At 35.2% G+C, this 19,621-nt stretch overlaps 1 protein-coding gene across 1 annotated transcript in view; it reads right to left on the bottom strand.

Annotated features, from left to right (window-relative positions):
* Window positions 1–19,621, bottom strand: part of CDH20 (cadherin 20) — a 300,334-nt gene that overhangs the window by 50,580 nt on the left and 230,133 nt on the right. Inside the window, exons 3-6 of the mRNA XM_074208681.1 lie at window positions 17,310–17,700; window positions 5,955–6,249; window positions 5,272–5,391; window positions 664–831 (exon numbers count right to left, since the gene is read on the bottom strand). Coding sequence (XP_074064782.1) covers window positions 664–831; window positions 5,272–5,391; window positions 5,955–6,249; window positions 17,310–17,555 — 829 coding nt within the window. The 5' untranslated portion in view covers window positions 17,556–17,700. The remainder of the gene's footprint in view (window positions 1–663; window positions 832–5,271; window positions 5,392–5,954; window positions 6,250–17,309; window positions 17,701–19,621) is intronic.

The following is a 19,621-nucleotide window of genomic DNA, read 5'->3' as shown; positions in this document are numbered from 1 at the left end:
CAGGTACTCCTGACTCCAGGGCCAGTGCTTTATCCAATGCGCCACCTAGCTGCCCCAAGTGTATCCATTGTTACACAGAAGGTAAATAGCAGAGGGGGATGGGAACCCAGATTGTTCAACTTCTACCCAATTCAAATCAACTCTATATTCATTTCTTAAACATTTGATTTGTGAATGTCATTGTGTTAGGCAATGTGGATACAAAGACACAAGTGGAAAACATTATCTTCTCTCGAGCAACTTATATTTTATTTCAAACACTGCTCTTTTCATTATAATGCTGCCTCTCAAGAATTATGGATTGGTTTCAGGTTTTCTAAATACTATTTAGATGTATTTATAGAAATCACAAATTGTGATATATTTGTGATTTCTAAATAGTATTTAGAAAACCTGAAAATTTAGAAATCACAATATTTAGAAAGATATAATCATATAAGAACATATATTTTAATATCTTGTGTAGTGTAAACAAGTGTATGTTAAAAGTTAGGGGCTATGTGAATTGTGACTATGTTTTTGTTACTAAATAAAGCTAGTAAATGAGATCTTGAAGTTATTTAATTAAATGAGAAACTAGGAATAATTTATTTCCTGAGAGATCTCAATTTTATCCTAGTTTGCCTAATATGGATTCTGCAAGCAAATTTTATTTTTACTTACTCTGTGGAAATCGAGGTGGATTATCATTGACATCAGAGAGGGTAATGTTGACTGTGGTTGTTCCAGCCAGTCCCCCAAGCTGTCCTCCCATATCCTTGGCTTGTATAATCACTTCATAGTATTCTTTTGCTTCTCTGTCCATGTTCATGAGTGCTGTCCTAATTACACCTGCAGGATAGCAAAAAGTCTGTTCTTAAGAAGGCAAATTATAAATCCCAATTCTAGTTTAGAAAGAAAAAGTCTTTGGGTCATGTGTTAGGATTATATCAGAATAGAGATTATTCATTTTACTGTGGTTATAAACATCAATTAGTGTTATTGGATTTATTTCCAAATATTCCAGCAAAGCCTGTTCCAAATGAGAACTTCTCCTTTTGATCACAATACTGAAAAGGAACATGAGGTGGCAGCAGCACTTCTCTGATAGATCTAGGAAACTGAAACCAACACTAATACTGCCTATTCTGACTTAACAAAAATAACTAACTTTACTTGTAAGAATAGAGCATCAGAGAATTTCTACTCTCTGAATCTTAAGAAAATTTCTCTTTTCTTTTTCCAATTTTGAAGACTCTTGTGGGACAAAACAACCTCCTCTTTAATTAACCTTTTCTTACCTTGCTGCTTCCAGAATCTACAGGAAGGTAAGGATGGGGTTGAGGAGAGATTTTCCTTTTTTTTTTAATCATTCCCATTTTATTTTTTTTTCAGTTACTTTCAAACTCAGAGTGTAGCATGTTCAGTAAATATGAGATATGAAGGATGCCCTGTGAGTTGTTTATTTTTAACAAGCATAAAGGATAAATCTCAAATGAGAGATTTTTGAAATGAGATTGGAATATTGTATTAGAATATGCTGTTTGAGGGGTGGCTAGGTGGTACAGTGGATAGAGCACAGGCCCTGGAGTCAGGAGTACCTGGGTTCAAATCCGGTCTCAGACACTTAATAAATACCTAGCTGTATGGCCTTGGGCAAGCCACTTAACCCCATTTGTCTTGCAAAAACCTACCAAAAAAAAAAAGAATATGCTGTTTGGATCCTGCTATGGATTCATTATATAACAGTGGCCAATGATGAATTGGGAAATATGTTCTTTTGGTTCATTTGAAGTACTAAGTATAGATATGAAAGAAAGATGAAAGGTTTATTCATTCCAAGATTTATTTGTGACTAAATAGTATTTTTTATGGAAAAAGGAACAGGTTTCTAGTTTGACTCATGTAACATTCATATTAAATTTAACTTTTTAAAAGGAAATGTATAGAATTTCTTTTTTTAAAATATTCTCTCTGCTTTTCTGGGTAAGCTTTTTCATGTGTTTTTGACCTTGGCTTTATAGATTCTCTTGGTAGCTGGCAAAATAATGTACAATTTCTCTTAGGATATAGAGGACTTACTAATATAACCAATGAGTTCTCTACTCACAGTTCAGTGATTGTGAATAAATTTCTCTTTAAGATTTGGGCAAAAATTACAAATTTCTATTAGTTTACTAATAACACAAAATCAGGTTTTTCTGTGACATCCTTACTACCTTCCCCTTTTGCAGAGAAACTTGATTCTCCTTTGAAGCAAGCTGAACTCTGATGTTATATCTGCCATCCCTTCTTTGAGTTTCCTTATTGTGTTATTTCACACTGACTTTCCTTTTCAGAAGTATGCTCACATGCTCCAAATATTTCTTTCCCTTCAAAAACTAGTCTCTCATTCCTTATGGAGGATCTTACTTTCTATTAACATAGTATGTTGTGTAACAGAAAGAATAGTGGTCTGGAAATCTAGACACTTGAGCTCTAATTTGAGCCTTTCCACTAGTTGTGTGACTATGAGTGACATTACTTAACAACTTTAACAACAACAATAATAACCATAATAACCAAGGTATTGGATTATATGAATTTTAAGGTCTCTTCTAATGCTAATATTCTGTTTCTAATATGAAGATGATAGAGTTGACTCAAGTGTTCAAATGGATCTGTTACTGATTTGGGAATTCACTCCAAATATACAGATTTCAATTATTCTTGCCTTCTGTGTGAGTCTCATCCATGCATACACAAAAAGATTTTTCTATAGGTATTCCAATCAAAGTCCTGGAAGATTTCCTCATCTTTTCCAAAAAACATTCTAACAATTTTTCCACTGTCCTTTGGTTTTGCCATATGACCAATGCATCTTTTTTTTTTTAAGGTTTTTGTAAGGCAAATGGGGTTAAATGGCTTGCCCAAGGCCATACAGCTAAGGTAATTATTAAGTGTCTGAGACCGGATTTGAACCCAGGTACTCCTGACTCCAGGGCCAGTGCTTTATCCACTGAGCCACCCAGCTGCCCCCACATCTTTTCTATTACACAATTCTTCTGTTCATCTTTGGAGTTCCCTACTGGTTATTTGTTGGAGCCTGCTTATATCCACCACATATCCTTCTTTGTTCACTGTACAGTTATCCATAAGTAGAGGAATGCCTAATCTTACTGAAAAATAGTAATATTGGGAAAATATTTGTATTGATAGAATGGGCCATTGATATTATGGCAAGCTTGGTTTCAGTCAAAGTTCTTTGCAATTTTTATAAAGCAAATTAGCCTATCCTTATTAACTTTGGAACAGCTCCTTATCTTTCTGGTTTGTTTGTTCTTGATATACAAACTGATGAATAAACTCTATCCATTATCCATCCATGCATTCAGCTTCATGGTGAAATCTGGGCAGCTGATAGTCTTCGACTTCAATTAGTTTTTAACTATGTGGATAGGTGAATCAAACTTTTATGACTTTTATAGTACTCTGGGAAAATCTATAATGTCTTAGGACTAGTTGTAATCAAACAATAGTATTTATAAACAGGCACTGGACTGGATGATGACCTCATCATCAACCAGGAATCTCTTTTTGACCTGGACTCTGTGTCATATGTCCTTTCTATTTTAGTTCTTTTGGATCAGCTTTTATGTTTGTTACTAGAGGGTCATTAAACATGGTTATTTTCATATTATATATCTTTAAAGAAATCTTGAATGATCTTGATATATGAATGGGAGCCATCTTATTATAAAAGCAACTAGCTTTTTATCGACATTTTGTTCTATGGTGTTAAATACTTTTTCATCATCAATAAGCAATAAGGATATTGAAATCTTATATTTTCCATATCTTATGCTATGTTTTTTCTATTCTCTAAATTTTTAGTCAATTGTGAAGTGATAAAAATGTGGTCTATTTACTGAAAATCATTTGCAAAAGCCTCCTAATTCCCTACTAATATTCTTCTCAAGAATGTCTTCAATTCAATATAGATTACCCTCATAAACATTTTGTATAGGCATAAAAGTCCTAGTCACCATTTTTAAAAAATAAATAAGATCTGAGAATTTTTCTATACCTTTGGTATCTTCTTCTCTTTTAGATATCTTATAAATATATCCCTCAGTGCCCTATAATATATTCCTATATATACATATATGTATGTATGTATTTTCTTGTCTTTGTTCCCTTTAAAGTTGTCTGTATTCCCTCTTTAAGCATTTCAGGTATTGTAATGTTAGGGTTCAAGATGGTAGTTTGATGGAGAAAAAAAATTTGTTGTAATAATTTTTGCAATTCTTTTCATGTATTAATATGTGTCCTTGTTAGAGTTAACAACTGAACTCACATTTGTATGATGTTTTCCTTACTCTGAGAGGTGGATTGGGTAAGTTTAGTTATAATTTCATAGATGAGGAAATTGAGGCTCAGAAAGGTCATGATTTGACCACAATAATATATAATTTATTAAGTGGTAGAGATAGAATTGAAACCCAGATCTCTACTGATGGTTTACTTCATCAGATTGACTTTTTCATATCCAAAGTCATGACTTTTAATAGGTAGAATTTTGTGGATCATGGCAAACTGCAGGGAGAGATGAGAATATAGCTTTTTCATATTTTTAGTCCCATTCAAGTTTTTATATGACCCTATATGGTACACGTTCTTATTTATATAATATCATTTATGCCTCTTGATTCTAAATGCTATATCTCTAGAGATTCCATACTTAAATTGAGAAAAAAAGGACAAGTAAAAAATGGCAGAGATATGACTTAATAGCAATTTATGTCTTAAAAAATGTCAAGTGGGGTCTTAATGAATTGCAGCTCAATATAAATGAACAATGTGATACATCAGCCAAAAAGCTAATGCTATCTTTGGCTGTAATTGCACATAGCACAAGAGAGACCGATTTGAAAAAGCAGAATTAAGACCCATACTTAGAAGTTATAGGAATACAGATTTTGATTTAGAATTAGAATTGTCAGAAAGTGGAATGAACTGCCTTGTAAAGTAGTTCTCCACTGGGGTTAAGTAGAAGGTGCAAATTTGTAGAAGGGATTTATTTTTTGAGGTGTGGGTTAGATAGGTGGTTCCTTCTAACTCTAAGAATCCTTCACTTTTTATCTGTATCCCTGGGTTCTAGTCCAGTGCCTTAATAAATTCCTTAAAAGTCCTTAATAAATTCCTTTTAGTTGGTTGAGGGGTTGATTCTGAACAAATAGTCCTGTAATAGATGCTTATGGAATACTGGGAGAACATATCACACTTCTCTGACCCCTGGTTGTAGGATAGTACCTGTTTTAGAGTCCACTGAAAAATATGGCTGGCCCTGAAGAATACTGTATACTACTCTGGCACTGTTTCCATATGTAGGGTCATCAGCATCAGTTGCTGTCACCTGGATAACTGATGTTCCTGAGAAAAAGAGAGTAGAATGTTAAAAATCACATCTGGGAAGAAGAGATAATAGACCTGAGTGCCCCTTATCACCACATTATGAGGTGTTGAGTGGGACTACAATGAGGAATAGTTACTTCCATTTGGTATCTTGGGTTTCCATGCTATATCTCATAACTAGTTCAATGTATATTGGTCTTTCTTGTAACTTATTTTTTTTTTTAACACACAGGTAGATAAGATAGTCCCATGGTCCTTTGATGGAATCTTTATGTTCAGCTCGCATCCTTTATGTCATGTGTTCCTTTTGTGCTATTAAAATACTTTTTCCCAAATAAATTTAAAAAGTCATCAAATTAAAAAAAACCCTCAAGTATATGACAAAACCAGGCATATTTAACACTTGTATTTGATTCTCATAGACATGTGTTGTCATTGTTAAATTTTAAAGGATGATCTAAATTTTATTTCACAATTTTTAAGGAGTTTTACATAATCCTTCATTTTCTATGCATATATTGGGTGGTAATCTGAAAACCAGTTTTTATGTATGACAGTGACAATGTTTAGCATCACCTTACCTACAGGGGACATTTCTGGCACAGTGGCTACATAAGGACCATCCAGGAATTTAGGCTCATTATCATTGATGTCTTGGATTTTAATTATGAACTCTGACTCAGGTTCCATAGGTCTGCCTGTCCTCCTGTCCAGGGCTTGTGCCCTTAATGTGTACTGAGCCCTTTCTTCCCGATCTAGTCTCTGAATTGCATGGATGTCTCCAGTAGTATCATCGATTGTGAACACAATCCCAGCTCCTTCTCCTGACAGAATGTATTTGATAGAACCATCACCCCTGTCCATATCTGAATGAAGCTGCAGGAAAAAGAAAAAAGTCTATTAAGAAAAGGAGCATATGTAGTGATTGAAACTTGACAAATTAATTTTTAATTCTGCCAGAATTCTTTAACACTTTTCAAAACAGAGTGATAGTTTTTTGGTACCATGTTTATCAGTGTTCACCAACAGACACTATTTTACATTGCAAAAGGACATATCAAAGAATCAGTTTAAAGAACTAGAAGAATATAGTTCAAATTTTCTATAGAAAGACACTAAAAAAGTATACATGAAAACCTCCAAAGTCAAGATATTGACTGCTATCTGGAAAAATTTCTATTAGAACCATAGCATCAAGAATCCTAGGGAATATAGCTCTTAAATCCAGGGAAAGAATAAACCTATGGAGTAATTTTTATTTGTTTGAGTGGATGACAGGTTTCATTTTAAAATAAGAACCCCCAACCCACAATCTTACCTCTTGAATATTTCTGCAGACCAATCATAAAATTCCCATTAAATTTCTTGAAATATATAAAATCATTTTTACTATTTTTTTAAAAAGCAAGATCTTTGTGAATCAATCAGTTACATAATAAGTTCATTTTGTGAAGATTCATATTGTCTAAAAACAGGATGACAGGTCCTAATGTCATCTGTCAGTAGACAGAAATAGAATTTAACTGCATGGTTGCTGGTTCAACACCATGAACAGGATAAATATGCTTCCCTATGAACCAAGAATCAAAGGACTCTTGAGGGGTTTGAATTGTTCTGATTGTTCAGAAGGGGCTGCATTACCAAACTGGTCTTGATTTCAGGCATCGCAATCAACCTCTAGTTACCTTTCTAGACTTATTCAGATTACTACCTTTCAAGTACTCTGTTTCAGCCAAACTTGCTTACTTATTCTCTCCTTGACTCAGAATTCTCTCTCCCACATCAGTAGCTTTGTATAGAATGTCTTCCATGCCTAGACTTCACCCCCCCCTTATGTGCTACCACTGATGGAAAGTCTCTCCTGATTTCCCCAGTGTTCTCTCCCCCTTCAAATGATCATGTATATATGTATGTTAACATATTGTATAGCCCTCCTCCCAGTTCAGCACTGTAAAAACGCACTTGAGAGTAGGGACTTTCTCTCTCTCTCTCTCTCTCTCTCTCTCTCTCTCTCTCTCTCTCTCATATGTGTGCAAATGACCTTTATATTTTTACAGCTTAGCAGAGTGTCCTACTCACAGAAGATGCTAAATGATTAGTTATTGGATTGGATAAAACATGAATAAATAAAAATTGAAGTACCCCTTTCTCTACTTTTTCAACACCATTCTCCTGGTCCTCTAAGGAAATAAATACATTATTTTTATCCTCCTCTCTGTATTGTGAGTTTCTTTATGAGAAACTCTGACAAAATAATAGTAGTGATATACATTGATATGAGAATAATAATAGACAACTAGATGGAACAGTGTGTAGAGTGCTGAGTCTGGATTCAGGATGATCTGAATTCAAATCCTTATTCAAATACTGACTGTAAAAAAAAAGAGTATGACATCTCCTACTGTCATCTGTCAGCAGACAGATAAAGAATTTAGCTACATGGTTGGTGGTTTAACATCATGATTGCATCCTTCCCTTGAACAGGATGAAGATGCTTCTCCCTGAACCAAGAATCAGAGGAATCTAGGCTATGTAGTCCTAGGCAAGTCACTCTTTTTTGCCTCAGTTTCTGGGGATAATCATAATATCTATTTCAGAAGATTTGTTAAGAGGATCAAATGAGTAAACATATAATAAGCACTTTACAAAACTTAAAGCACTATATAAAGACTAGTTTTATTACTTTGGGGAAAAAAAGTTTATTGCCTGGTGGCTAATTCCTTGGAGATAAACTATAAATTTAAACTGTTTGGTTTCTGAGGGTCAGTCTAGTTGCTCCATTTCTGGGTCCATCCTTGAAATATCAAGCACCTTCTGAGCTTGTACTCCTTTATCCAAGCCTCTTAGAATTCAGGATCACTTCCATGCCATAATGAGGGAGCAGAGTAAGATTTCTGTTTTGACTAGGGCAATAGCAGAGGGGTTAAATTTTAGACCATTGCTACCAACTCCAATGTGACCCAGATTGTTAGCACTAGCATTTTTCCAGTGAATAGTTTCTTATGATTAATTTACAAAAAAAAAGACAACAGATGTTGTCATTTATGCCATACATGCTTAGCCAGAAGGGTATTAATGCACACAGATTTTCTTGTCTCCCTTCAGAACTCTGGTGCTGTAATGGGGTTAGGGGGGAACACATGGACCAGATTCCTCTGCTAAGTACAATTCTCATGCATGGTCACAGAGGGTCAAAATTGTAGCTGACTATTTTAATTTACTAGTATAGTGTAAATATGAAGATGCCTGCTAGTAATTAAAGGGCACAAAGTCATGGGAGAGACCTGAAAATACATATAAAATACTCTTCTACAAGAAGGTTTGGAGACTGTTGCTGAATTTGAATGGTTCTCACAGTGACTCACTATAAAATAATGGAAACAGTTATTTTGCTGCCTAGAGGATGCCATGTCTAATCTAAAGGAGGGGAAATAAGAGAATAAAATAGAGTGAGAAAAAGCCAAGAATTTTTTTACCTCACTTAAAAATGCTATTTAAAATGTGGTGTTCTTGCATTTCCAACATGCTGTCCTATTATTTCTCACAATTGAAATCTTCTATTTAAATAGTTCAGAAAGAAGAAGGGTGTAGCTCTGACTCTACACGGTAGATGCTTATTCTGTTTGGACCTGGTTTTACATAAATAGAAATCCATCCTACTTGCGACTGTGCTATGTGTTGGAACTGTCTTTAGTTAAAACTGAAGACTAAATTTATTCCCTCTCTTTATTAAAGAGTGATACCTTAGAGAAAAGCACACAACTCTTTATAACTTAGGATGAAAGAGCTTAATCCAGGCAATGGCAGATTTTAAAGGAATAAAGGAATTGAAATGGTGTTAAAGTAAGATATGGGAATGGAGTTGGGGTTGGGAGAGAGAAGTAAATTTGAACTTTCAATGGAAAGAAATTCTCAACAATAATCTCTGTCTGAAAATGCAATGTCCTGCTTCAAGAGGTAGTGAGCTTACCAATACCCAAGGGTATTATGCAGAAATCATATAAGTGGATTTGTCAGAGAAATTTCTCTTCAAGTATAAATTGGTCAAGATGGTCTGTATGTAATCTCTTTAAATTCTAAAACAGTATAGAATCAGAGAATTTCAGAGAAAGCTGTATAATCATTTCCATAAATTCCATGTAGAAATTTAAACATTGAAAGAAAAAAATAAAAATAAAATCACACTGGAGAATAAAATAGGTACTAACTACATATTGATCAATCATCTTTGCTGATGATAGAACGTTAATACTTTCTTTAAATTTTCATTTTATTTTTGTTCAGTTGTTTTGGTTGTATGTGACTCTTTGTGACCCTGTTTAGAATTTTCTTGGCAAAGACATAAAGTAGCTTGCCATTTCTTTCTCCAGCTAATTTTACAGATAAGGAAACTGAGGCAAACAGGATTAAGTGAGTTGCTCACAGTCACACAACTAGAAAGTATCTGAGAGTAGATTTGAGATAAGGAAAATGAATCTTCCTGGCTCCAGACATGGTACTCTAATCACTAGACCACCCAGCAGCGCTTTGTTTCTATACCTGTCCTGGAATCTACTCAAGTTAGGTCTTAAGACTTACATTTGTTTGGCATTGGGAGAAGGATTTTAGTAATAAAATCATTTCCTCAGCTGGTGAGGAAATAGGAAGAAAGACTTTAAAATTAATAATTAAAACTCAGGTCCACAAATATGAATTTATTATCCACTGTGTTCTTGGATGGTATTTGTGTACATGTATGAAGGACATCTACAGAACTTGCCTTAGGCAAAAATCATGTAGATGAAGTTTGTCTTTAATATGATATTTATAGATTCTGTCCTATTTCTGGGGTCCCTTGCTCTTTTTCCCTAGCAAGTCCCATATCCTATGACTATCTCATTCTTTCCTCTTTATGAAAATCTGATTTCTTAGATAAGTACTTGATAGCCAGGATTAATATGAATTTACCTCCATGGTTTTCCCCCTAAGGGCATCTACATTTTAAGTCTGACTTCATATTGTGAATGAAAGACTTTGCTCCCATTTAAAATGATTTTCATACATCAAAAAATAGGTGGAAGGAAAAAAAACTTTTTGGAGAAGACTCATATCTGAATCAATGCAACATAATCACTTTTAAATTGTCATCTTCAGAGCAGCACAGTGTAGTGCAAGAATACTTCATTTGTGTTCATAAGACTTTGAGTTCTAGGCTTGACTTGGACATTTCCTTTTGTATGACTAGGGGTGTGGGGGGGTCATTCTATTTCTTTAAACCTCAGTTTCCTGAAGAAGGAAGAAGTTGGGTCTAATTTTCTCTTAAAGAAACCTTCTCCCCCCCACCCCCCCATGCCTCTACCTATAGGAATTGTATGTGGATAAGTTTAAAACTTCATAACTTTAAATACTCTAACCACTTTAAAAAACTTTAAAACCCAAAAAGAATGAATTGTTAATATTATGAGATTAGACTGGAACATGTAAATTCCCTGAAGATTGTGATTATACACACACATACACACATATACATACACACACATTTAAATAAGACCTATGGTTTTATTAGTGTAGGAAGTGCCTTTCTGTACTAGGGCAACTCTGCAACTATTAATTAATAGGTTAATTAAATTAATCTTTTTTTTGGTCAAGGTAATGGTGTTAAGTGACTTGCCCAAGGTCACATAGCTGGGTAATTATCAAGTGTCTGAGGGCAGACTTGAACTCAGGTCCTCCTGACTCCAGGACCACTGCTCTATCCACTGTGCCACCTAGCTGCCCCTAATTCAAAATACAGAGATTGTATAGTGATTGTTCTTGTTGAGTTGTGTCTGATTCTTTGTGTCCCTCCAACTGGGGTTTTCTTGGCAAAGATGCTGATGTAGTTTGCTAAGACCTTCTCTTGCTCATGAGGAGGAAAATGAGCTAAACAGGGTTAAATGACTTGTCCAGGGTCAGACAGCTAGTGTTTGAGGTCAGATTTGAACTCAGGAAGATGAATCTTCCTGCCTCTAGGTCCTTTATCCACTATACCAACTACCTTTCCTTATGATGACAAAAGATAATAAATGGCATATAGTTCTATTTGAAGAAGTTGGGTCTAATTTTCTCTTAAAGAAACCTTCTCCCCCCCCCCCCCCCCCCATGCCTTTTCTATGTATCTGCAAGCATCTATTGTACTCTGGGAAAAAAGAACACAGGAACTGTGCAGTTATCTACTAGTGTTGATGGGGTAACAGTTTTTTTCCCTCCTATTTTCCCTAGTTTAGGGAGAGAATCTACAGGGACAAAAATGAAGCATCTTTATACTTGAACATGGGGAATCCCTGGTATAAGGAAGAGTAGATTATCATTTTGTGTTTACATAGTACATGCCTCCCGAGAGTTTAATGTACTTCTCTGGCTTTTAAAATTAGAGCTCATAACATTTGTATGAGTTTCCAGGTATATACCTTCTCTAGGGGGAAGCTGAAGAATAAAAGTTAACTGACTTGCTCTGGGTCACAAAGCAAATCAGTAGCAGAGTTGAAAATGGTTCAATATTGATTCTTAGCTGTAATCAGCAGAACATGCCCATGTACACCCTGGAAGCAAATCTCATATTTCTTTTAAACACTCGCAGGACAAAGTGACACCAGTGAATGTGCCTACATGTCTAAGAATTCTACATTCATTAGAAAGTCTCAAAGGAACTAGGGAATGATCGTGAGCACATTCAAGATGCTAAGAGTTGGGGTTGAGTTGAAAAAATATAAAAAAGTAATTAAAGTGCTTTGCTATTAAAGATTTGTGTGTTAGTCCTTTCCAACCACGTTGTTGACCTTAGCAAGAGTTTAGTCCTTGGAACCTGGTGTAAGTCTTCTGAGGCTCTTCCTCTCTTTATATGTCAATATTCTAGCTGGGATTTGCTATCTTAATGGTCCCTGGGAAGCTCAGTGCAGCTTCTATAAAGGCAACACCAATTACTGCCGTTAATTGTTATAGAAGTTCTTACTGAAATGAGCAAATACAATAGTGGGCTTTTAAAACAGATGTCTCTGCGAGCTCAAGGGGACAAGAAGTCAGACACTGCAGGAGTTGTAGGGAATTAGATGCTCATGCATTACCTGCCAAAAGGTAAAACAAATGATATCTGGAAAAAGAGCAAGGGGGGTCTATTCTAGATGTAGAGATGGGAGAGATCTTAGAGGCCATCTAGAACTCTTTATGCAGATGAGAAGACTGAGGAACAAGGAGCTTATTTGACTTAATATATTTTGGCAGAGGTAGAATCTGAATCAAGGACAACCCCTGTAACAGTGCTTCAATGCAGTTCAGTGTACAACACTGAATATATAATGCCCTTTTATGCATGTATAAATAATCACATATAGGGACCAATAATTTAGTCTTGTTCTAGCCTGCCATTATGTGCTAAGACTCTTACTCCATACCCCTCCCCATTCCATTGGGATGTATATACATTCACCCAGTGGACACTTGAATTAGTTATGGGAGTTGGAACAACTCTTTTCTTTGGGCTGCTCCCAGTTGAGGTACCAGAAGACTCACTGAAGATGGGTCTACACCTATTCACTGCCCCAGAAGGCAATTCCTACTTGGTGATCTGCACCTCCAGGGTCAAGGGATGGGTGCATAATTACTTTCCATATTAGAATCAGATAGCCTCCAGACTCACAATGTTCACATTCCAACCAGGGTGGTCCACATTAAACCAGGATGTGTACTCTGCAGGGCCATCTGTGGGGTAGAGAGTGTCATTCAGATAGACACTCTGGGCACTGGAACCCCTTGTCTGGTGAACTGACCAACAATCAGCCAACCCACAGTGTCATTATCCTCTCCCAGGCTTTTCCCTTCTTCTCCCCACAACAACCCTGTCCTATTATCAAAGTTCTCTTGATATGAGACCAAACAGTGAAATTAGAGCTAGATTGGTGTTGGGATCCCAATCTTGTCCCTTCCTAACTGCTGACTTCTGATCTTGGAGCTACATGAAGTGGACTTAATTCTTTGGTAGAATGTAAGGTCTTTGAGGACAGGAATTATCTTATGCATTAGTGTCATAGTGTCTAGTACAATTCCTATAATATATTAGGTGCTTAATAAAAATACTTGTTGAGTTATTGCTAATAAAGCAAAGGCAAGAATAGCACCTGACTACCTGCAATTCTTACGCATTCAACTCTCAGTGCCCCTTAGATGGAGCAGGAGTATTCTCGGGGCAGCTTGAAAGGACTCTGAGAATTTGTTGCTAAATTTTCAGTGTGAGTACTTATACCCCAGAAAGCAGTTAATGTTATAAATCAGGTTTTGGTTTATTGTTTTGTTGATTGTGTAGAATCCAGGAAGTGATAGATTCATTTCTCACATGACTACACACATGGACCACCCACCACCATCTCCAGAAACTTATCTTCCTGCAAGATCAAATAAATTATGAAATTCATACCTGTCCAATATCCCCTGCCCTTGGGGTCCCTTACTCCTAATTGAAGAGAGTGGAGAGGGAGTATCTGAGAATTCTTTCCAGATCCTCTATTTAGGGAAAGATCTAAGGCAGATATTTCATCATTTCTTATCTGACTACAGGAATTCATCATTCCCCTCACCCCACCTTGCACCCCCACCTCCTTAAAATTACTTTTTTATATTTTGTCTTCCCCATTAGAGTGTAAGCACCTTTAGAGGAGGGGCTGTCTTTTGCATAGTACCTAACACATAGTAAGCTTTTAACAAATATTTATTAACTGATATGGAGAAAATATTCATAAATCACATTAAATTTAGAAGTATATTGTGTGTATTTTTTTTCCTTGAAGAGCTGGATTTACCAGGATTCCACTGATCGGGGTCAAGCCATGCGATTTTCCTGGCTGCTGCTTCTGTACTAGGCCCATAGATTTTGAGCAACAAAATAACTTATATACCATCTATTTTTGAACCCCTCATTTTACAAATGAAGAAACTGAAGGGTAAAGAAGTTAACTACAAGATTGGAGTTGATACTGACAATGAGTAGCAGGATTTACATACAAATCCTTAAATCCAGATTCAAATATCATTTTAACTACAATTCAGTGCTTTTTATATCCTTAAACATTATTTTGTTCTTTTATATCTACCTGCCCCATCAATGACTATAAGGCTCCATTTGGTACTTTACTCCCCCCCCCCCCCCCCAGAGTACTTAGGGAAGGGTTGGGCTTGCCTTCCTTTGGTTTTGAGAAAGGAAGATTCTTTAATTACTAAATATAAGTAATCCCTAAGTGTTCACTCTACTTTCAATCCAATGGTTTCCATTGTTTTTCACAAAGCATTGAGCCACCAATAATACTAAGAGACATCTTTAGGGATACGAGAAGAATAAAAGGAACGAATCTTTGAGGAAGAAGAGAAGAATGGCTTCCTTTATTTATTCTATATAGACTTATTGCCTTTTGTTTATTTTAGGTGCTCCCCCCCAATGCCCAGTGACCCAGGACATCTGTTTAGAGCAGGAGTTCTTAATCTAGAGCTGATAGATTAGGGATTCATATTTAGACTACAAGGGGATCTATGAATTTGGGTGGAAAGAAATATAGTTTTATTTTTATTAACCTTTAATTTCCTTTACAATCATTTTATTTCATGCATTTACAAAAATTATTGTGATAAAGAATCCATAGGTTTCACCAGACTACTAAAGGATCCATAATACAGAAAAAAAGTTAAGAACTCCTGAGTTAGAGAGAGAAGATTCATAATATGTAACTATAAATCAATTTATGTTAAACAAATGCTTTAGGTACTCAGAATAAGGAAGGAATCATTATAGAAAGGAGAACAGTAAGGAAAATTTGACCTAGGAAGTAAAATGACTCTTGGATATCTTTATTGGGGAAGAGAGAGAGAATGATGGTGAGGTAAAGGCATCTAGTAGAGATGATCAAATGGATGGAAAACTGAAGAGTTTAAGTTTTGTTTATTAAGTTTTAGTCAATTATATTAAGCTCAGAAACAGAAATGACATGATGAGAATTGTATTTATGAAGATGAATTTGTAATAAGTATGTCAGGTGAACTGGAGACAGGAAGAAGAATTTATGTTTTCTAGACATGAAGAGATAAGCACATGAATCAATGGGATTTGAGAGGAAATGGTTGATTTTTGAAACTTTGAGAAGGTCTTATTGACAAAACTTAATCTAAATGTTTAGATATGGGGGATGAGAGAAGCATTTCTGAGGCTTTAAATTCTTAGGTATTTGTTTCCTACATTGGGCAGTTTCTTGAGTTTCTATGAGTAACTCAGGCTCACAAAACTTCTTTTTGTTCCTGGGGAGAGTGGCCACAGTCATCAACCTTTAAGTTATTCCTTAATAGAATTTTAAAATTTATTTTCAATTCAGTTCTTTAGCTCCAATATTCATTCAGTTGTTGCTTTTACAGAATAGTTCTCTGATTAAAATTCAATTATAAAATAGGAGAAAGTTCAGCATTTTTAAAAAAGCTAGATAATAAAAGAATAATTAATTGTAATTCTGATTCAAAAAGTCTGCAAAATTATCTGAAAGCACTATCTAAAGTCTATATGTAGGGATGACATCTGCTTTCTTTTTTATTTTTTAAAGTCAGGGCCAGGGATAATATTATAATGCCTTTAAAAAAAACAAAGAATATATAAATATAATTTTGTTATCATTATTGCTAGGTACCCACATGGTTTCTCTCTGAAAAATCCTGTATTTTTGTAATTGTACTTGTAATAATAGTAATTGACACACATGCCACTTTAATTTCACTTTATGTGTATTATTTCATTTGAGTCTCACAATTGGTCTGTAAAAAAAACTTCTAAAGGCATTATTTACAGCTGAAAAATTATATGTGTTGTTTATACCTATTAGAATATTAAACTTTTTGAGAGGAGGGGTTGTCTTCATTTTTGTTTCTGTCCTATCAGCATTTACTCCAGTACTTGGTACATGCTAAGCAATCAGTGTATGCCTTTTCTTTATTTGTTCTTTATTATTCTTATAGGGCTATATGTTGTAAGTATCAGAGGCAGGATTCAAATACAAGTCTTCCCGATTTTCCTAAGTATAGCATTCTCTTTACCACTGCCTCTAGGAGTTTCCTTTTTTTCCCCCTGTCCTTCACTGCCCTGGAGGTAGCTTCTCTTCTATATCCCTTCCTCTCTCATGCCAGTTTGATATTGCTGCCCCTGAGAAACCTCACTGTCCTCTTGGGAACATCATCTTTCCTCTAGACCTTCACTCCTACTTCTTAAAGTAGGGGTGTGAGGTTAGGGAAACAATTCTCCTTTGGCAGATTATCCAGCAAAACAAGTGATACTTTCCCATTTGTCTACCAAAATGTTTGCCTTCCCTTATTCTACTGTGTAAAAGCATGTATGAGATGGTTGTCAGCCACTGAAATGGTTGCAGATTAAAAAGGCATTTAAAACTCATTTCATTTATGTTAAGCAATTTCTCAAGCCCCAGACACAGGTATTGTATATGGCTGACTATGTATATATTCATACTACACATGCTATAAACCATTTTGTATTATTGATTAGCCTGAATTAAAAGTATGCTTTTTGAAATATTTATGAATAGGCATCCTCCCAAAACATTTATAAGAGAGGGAGTAAATAACTAAGATGAATTTTCAGTTTTTATAGACTTCATTTACTTAACATGGATGCATTGCTTAATGTCCTTGTTACTATATCTGGGAGTTTAGAACACAGTTTCTGGAATATAATAAAGTTCATTAATTAAATGAGCATTTATGAAATGCCTCCTAAATGCAAAGTACAATGTATATACAACTGTGTGAAGAAAACTGACAATATTTAAATTCATGATCTTGAAATGAAGTATAATGATGTTGTGTTTAAATTCACCATTGTTACTGACTCTCTTTCCCACCCTTGTGTAATGCACGTTTTATATCTATATTGCAGTTCTTACCTTGCCAACATACAAAGGCTCAGTTCCAGTGTATTCTTCCAGAACAAAGAATTGATTCCAAACCCAACTTCTTTTCATTCGATGTTGAAAATGTGTCTTGTCCGCCATTTGTACTTCCAGTTCTTTGAGGGGCATGGGAGTGACAGACAGCACCGTGGTTGTAAGATCCATCAACCCACAAAAATATAAGGACATGCCAAGTCCAAGCCAACTCTTTGCTTTGCTCATTCTACCAGAGGTCCACATGGGTTTGCCAGGGTGTCAAAAGATAAAGTAAAAGAAAAACCACTAGAGTTCAGTAATTTCTTGAGATGAAAACTTCCGTTTATTGGGCCCCTAGGCCTTTCAAATAAGATCCTGCTTGGAGTCTGACCACTTGAAGGATGATTTCCTGTCAAGTTAGACAAAAGAAACTTGGATGATGTCAATTTCTTCCCTTTTGTTTGAGCAAATTATCAAGAAACACAAATAAGTATTCAGTTTACTACTCAAAGAATTAAAAAGTCATGACATTCTATCACTTCAATAATGTTTGGGTAATTATATATATATACATATATATGTATATATATATATATATATATATATATATATATATATATATATAATATTTTGGTAAAATTTTTGCTATCTGAAGCCTAAACCTTTGGATATGTATTTCACTGGGGATGCAGTTAATGAATAAATTTTTTCTCTTTTGGTAACTTAGCTGCAGGGTTTTGCTGTATTATTGATTGGTCTGAATTAATAGTATGCCCTTTGAAATATTTATGATCAAACAATCTCCCCAAACATAGCACTCATTTCCAAAATTTACAGCTGATAACTAATATTTCCATTAGGAGAATAGCTTTTCTTAGTTTATTGAAAAATAAAAACAAAAGCAAGCTTGGTCTTGTTACTATTCTCCAGTATGTACACCCTGTCCATTATTGATAACATTAGCAATCTTGGATTGCATTTATAAGCTGCTGTGAACCACTTGTGACTTTAATCATTTCTTTCCACACCATTGTGGAATTCAGGCTTCACACTCTGCTGCCTCTTCTCTCAGGAGTTTATAGGGACTGCTAATGTGACATTTCTAGCATTTGAACGGTCAGTTAATCATTATATCATCCACAAAAGGCTTTAAAGGGCTGAGGGTCACATGCTACTGCAGGCCAGCTAAGAGAGTCAAACCAACAAATTTTTCCTGCTTAAGAGTGAAAGGCTTGTTTAGGCAAAGGAATGTGGACTTTCAGCAAGGGATACTTTTTCATCTCTTGAGGTTCTTTTGTTACTGTGAAGTTAGATTAACCAGTGACCTCACTTCTGGGTTAAGGATTAAAGCAATCTATTCTTCCCTGATTTGGATGGGTATAATGAGGAGGTAGAATATAGAAGTACCTTTTCAGAATAGCTTCAATATCCTTGTGCATCTAATGTTATCACTATTCTAGGACTTCTGTCTCCCTATCACAACAAATGGACTTTTTGATATCTGTGTTTGGATTTAGCAATTAAATAATGCTCCCTTTTTAATAAGTATAAATTAATGCATTAAAACGAACTTTCCTCCTACCCCCAACCTACACAAATTTTAATGAGATGGATAAATAATCTCAAAGTTAAAATTGTTAAGGATTGAAAAAAGACATTTAATGCTTATTTCATATTTCTTCATGAGCAAGTGACTACTAAGGAAGGAATGATGAAGACTTTAGAACAAATGTACAAGAATGGGAGAGACTGATTGTTTGAAAACTCTGGAATTCAAAAAACAAAGTTTAAGAATAATCCACATGTACCTTTTAGGATGAGAAACCTCAGTGAAAAACAAGATGATGTTACTGATATAGACTACATTGATAGAAGAAAGAGTAGGAGGCCCCTCTGTGACCCCATAGACATAAGGAAGCCCAGGTAGAGTTGCTCTAGAAAAAGGAATTTTTACTCTTACCATAAGTAGGAGGTAAAAACTATTTCTAATGTATTGTTTTTATATTCCTTTAGGATCTATTATATCCCTCTCTCTTATCTTCTTGAAAGTAATTCTTTATAATAAGAATAAAAAGGGGAAAATATAGTCAAGCAAGCTCTTCAGCAATGCATCATCTGAGTCTGACATCATGTGGAGTGTTCTATACACTTAGTTCTCCATGTCTGCCAAAAAGGGAGGGAGTTATATGCTCATATCCCTTCTTTGGGGCTTAATTACATTGTTTACTTGTCCTTTTCCCCTTTTTTCCTTAGGTTTTTGCAAGGCAATGGGGTTAAGTGGCTTGTCCAAAGCCTCACAGTTAGATAATTAAGTGTCTGAGGTCAGATTT

This window comes from Macrotis lagotis, chromosome X, assembly GCF_037893015.1.
Source record: "Macrotis lagotis isolate mMagLag1 chromosome X, bilby.v1.9.chrom.fasta, whole genome shotgun sequence".
Classification (NCBI taxonomy): Eukaryota; Metazoa; Chordata; class Mammalia; order Peramelemorphia; family Peramelidae; genus Macrotis; species Macrotis lagotis.
The sequence above is the reverse complement of the archived record's forward strand: the minus strand, read 5'-3'. Positions and strand labels throughout refer to the sequence as shown.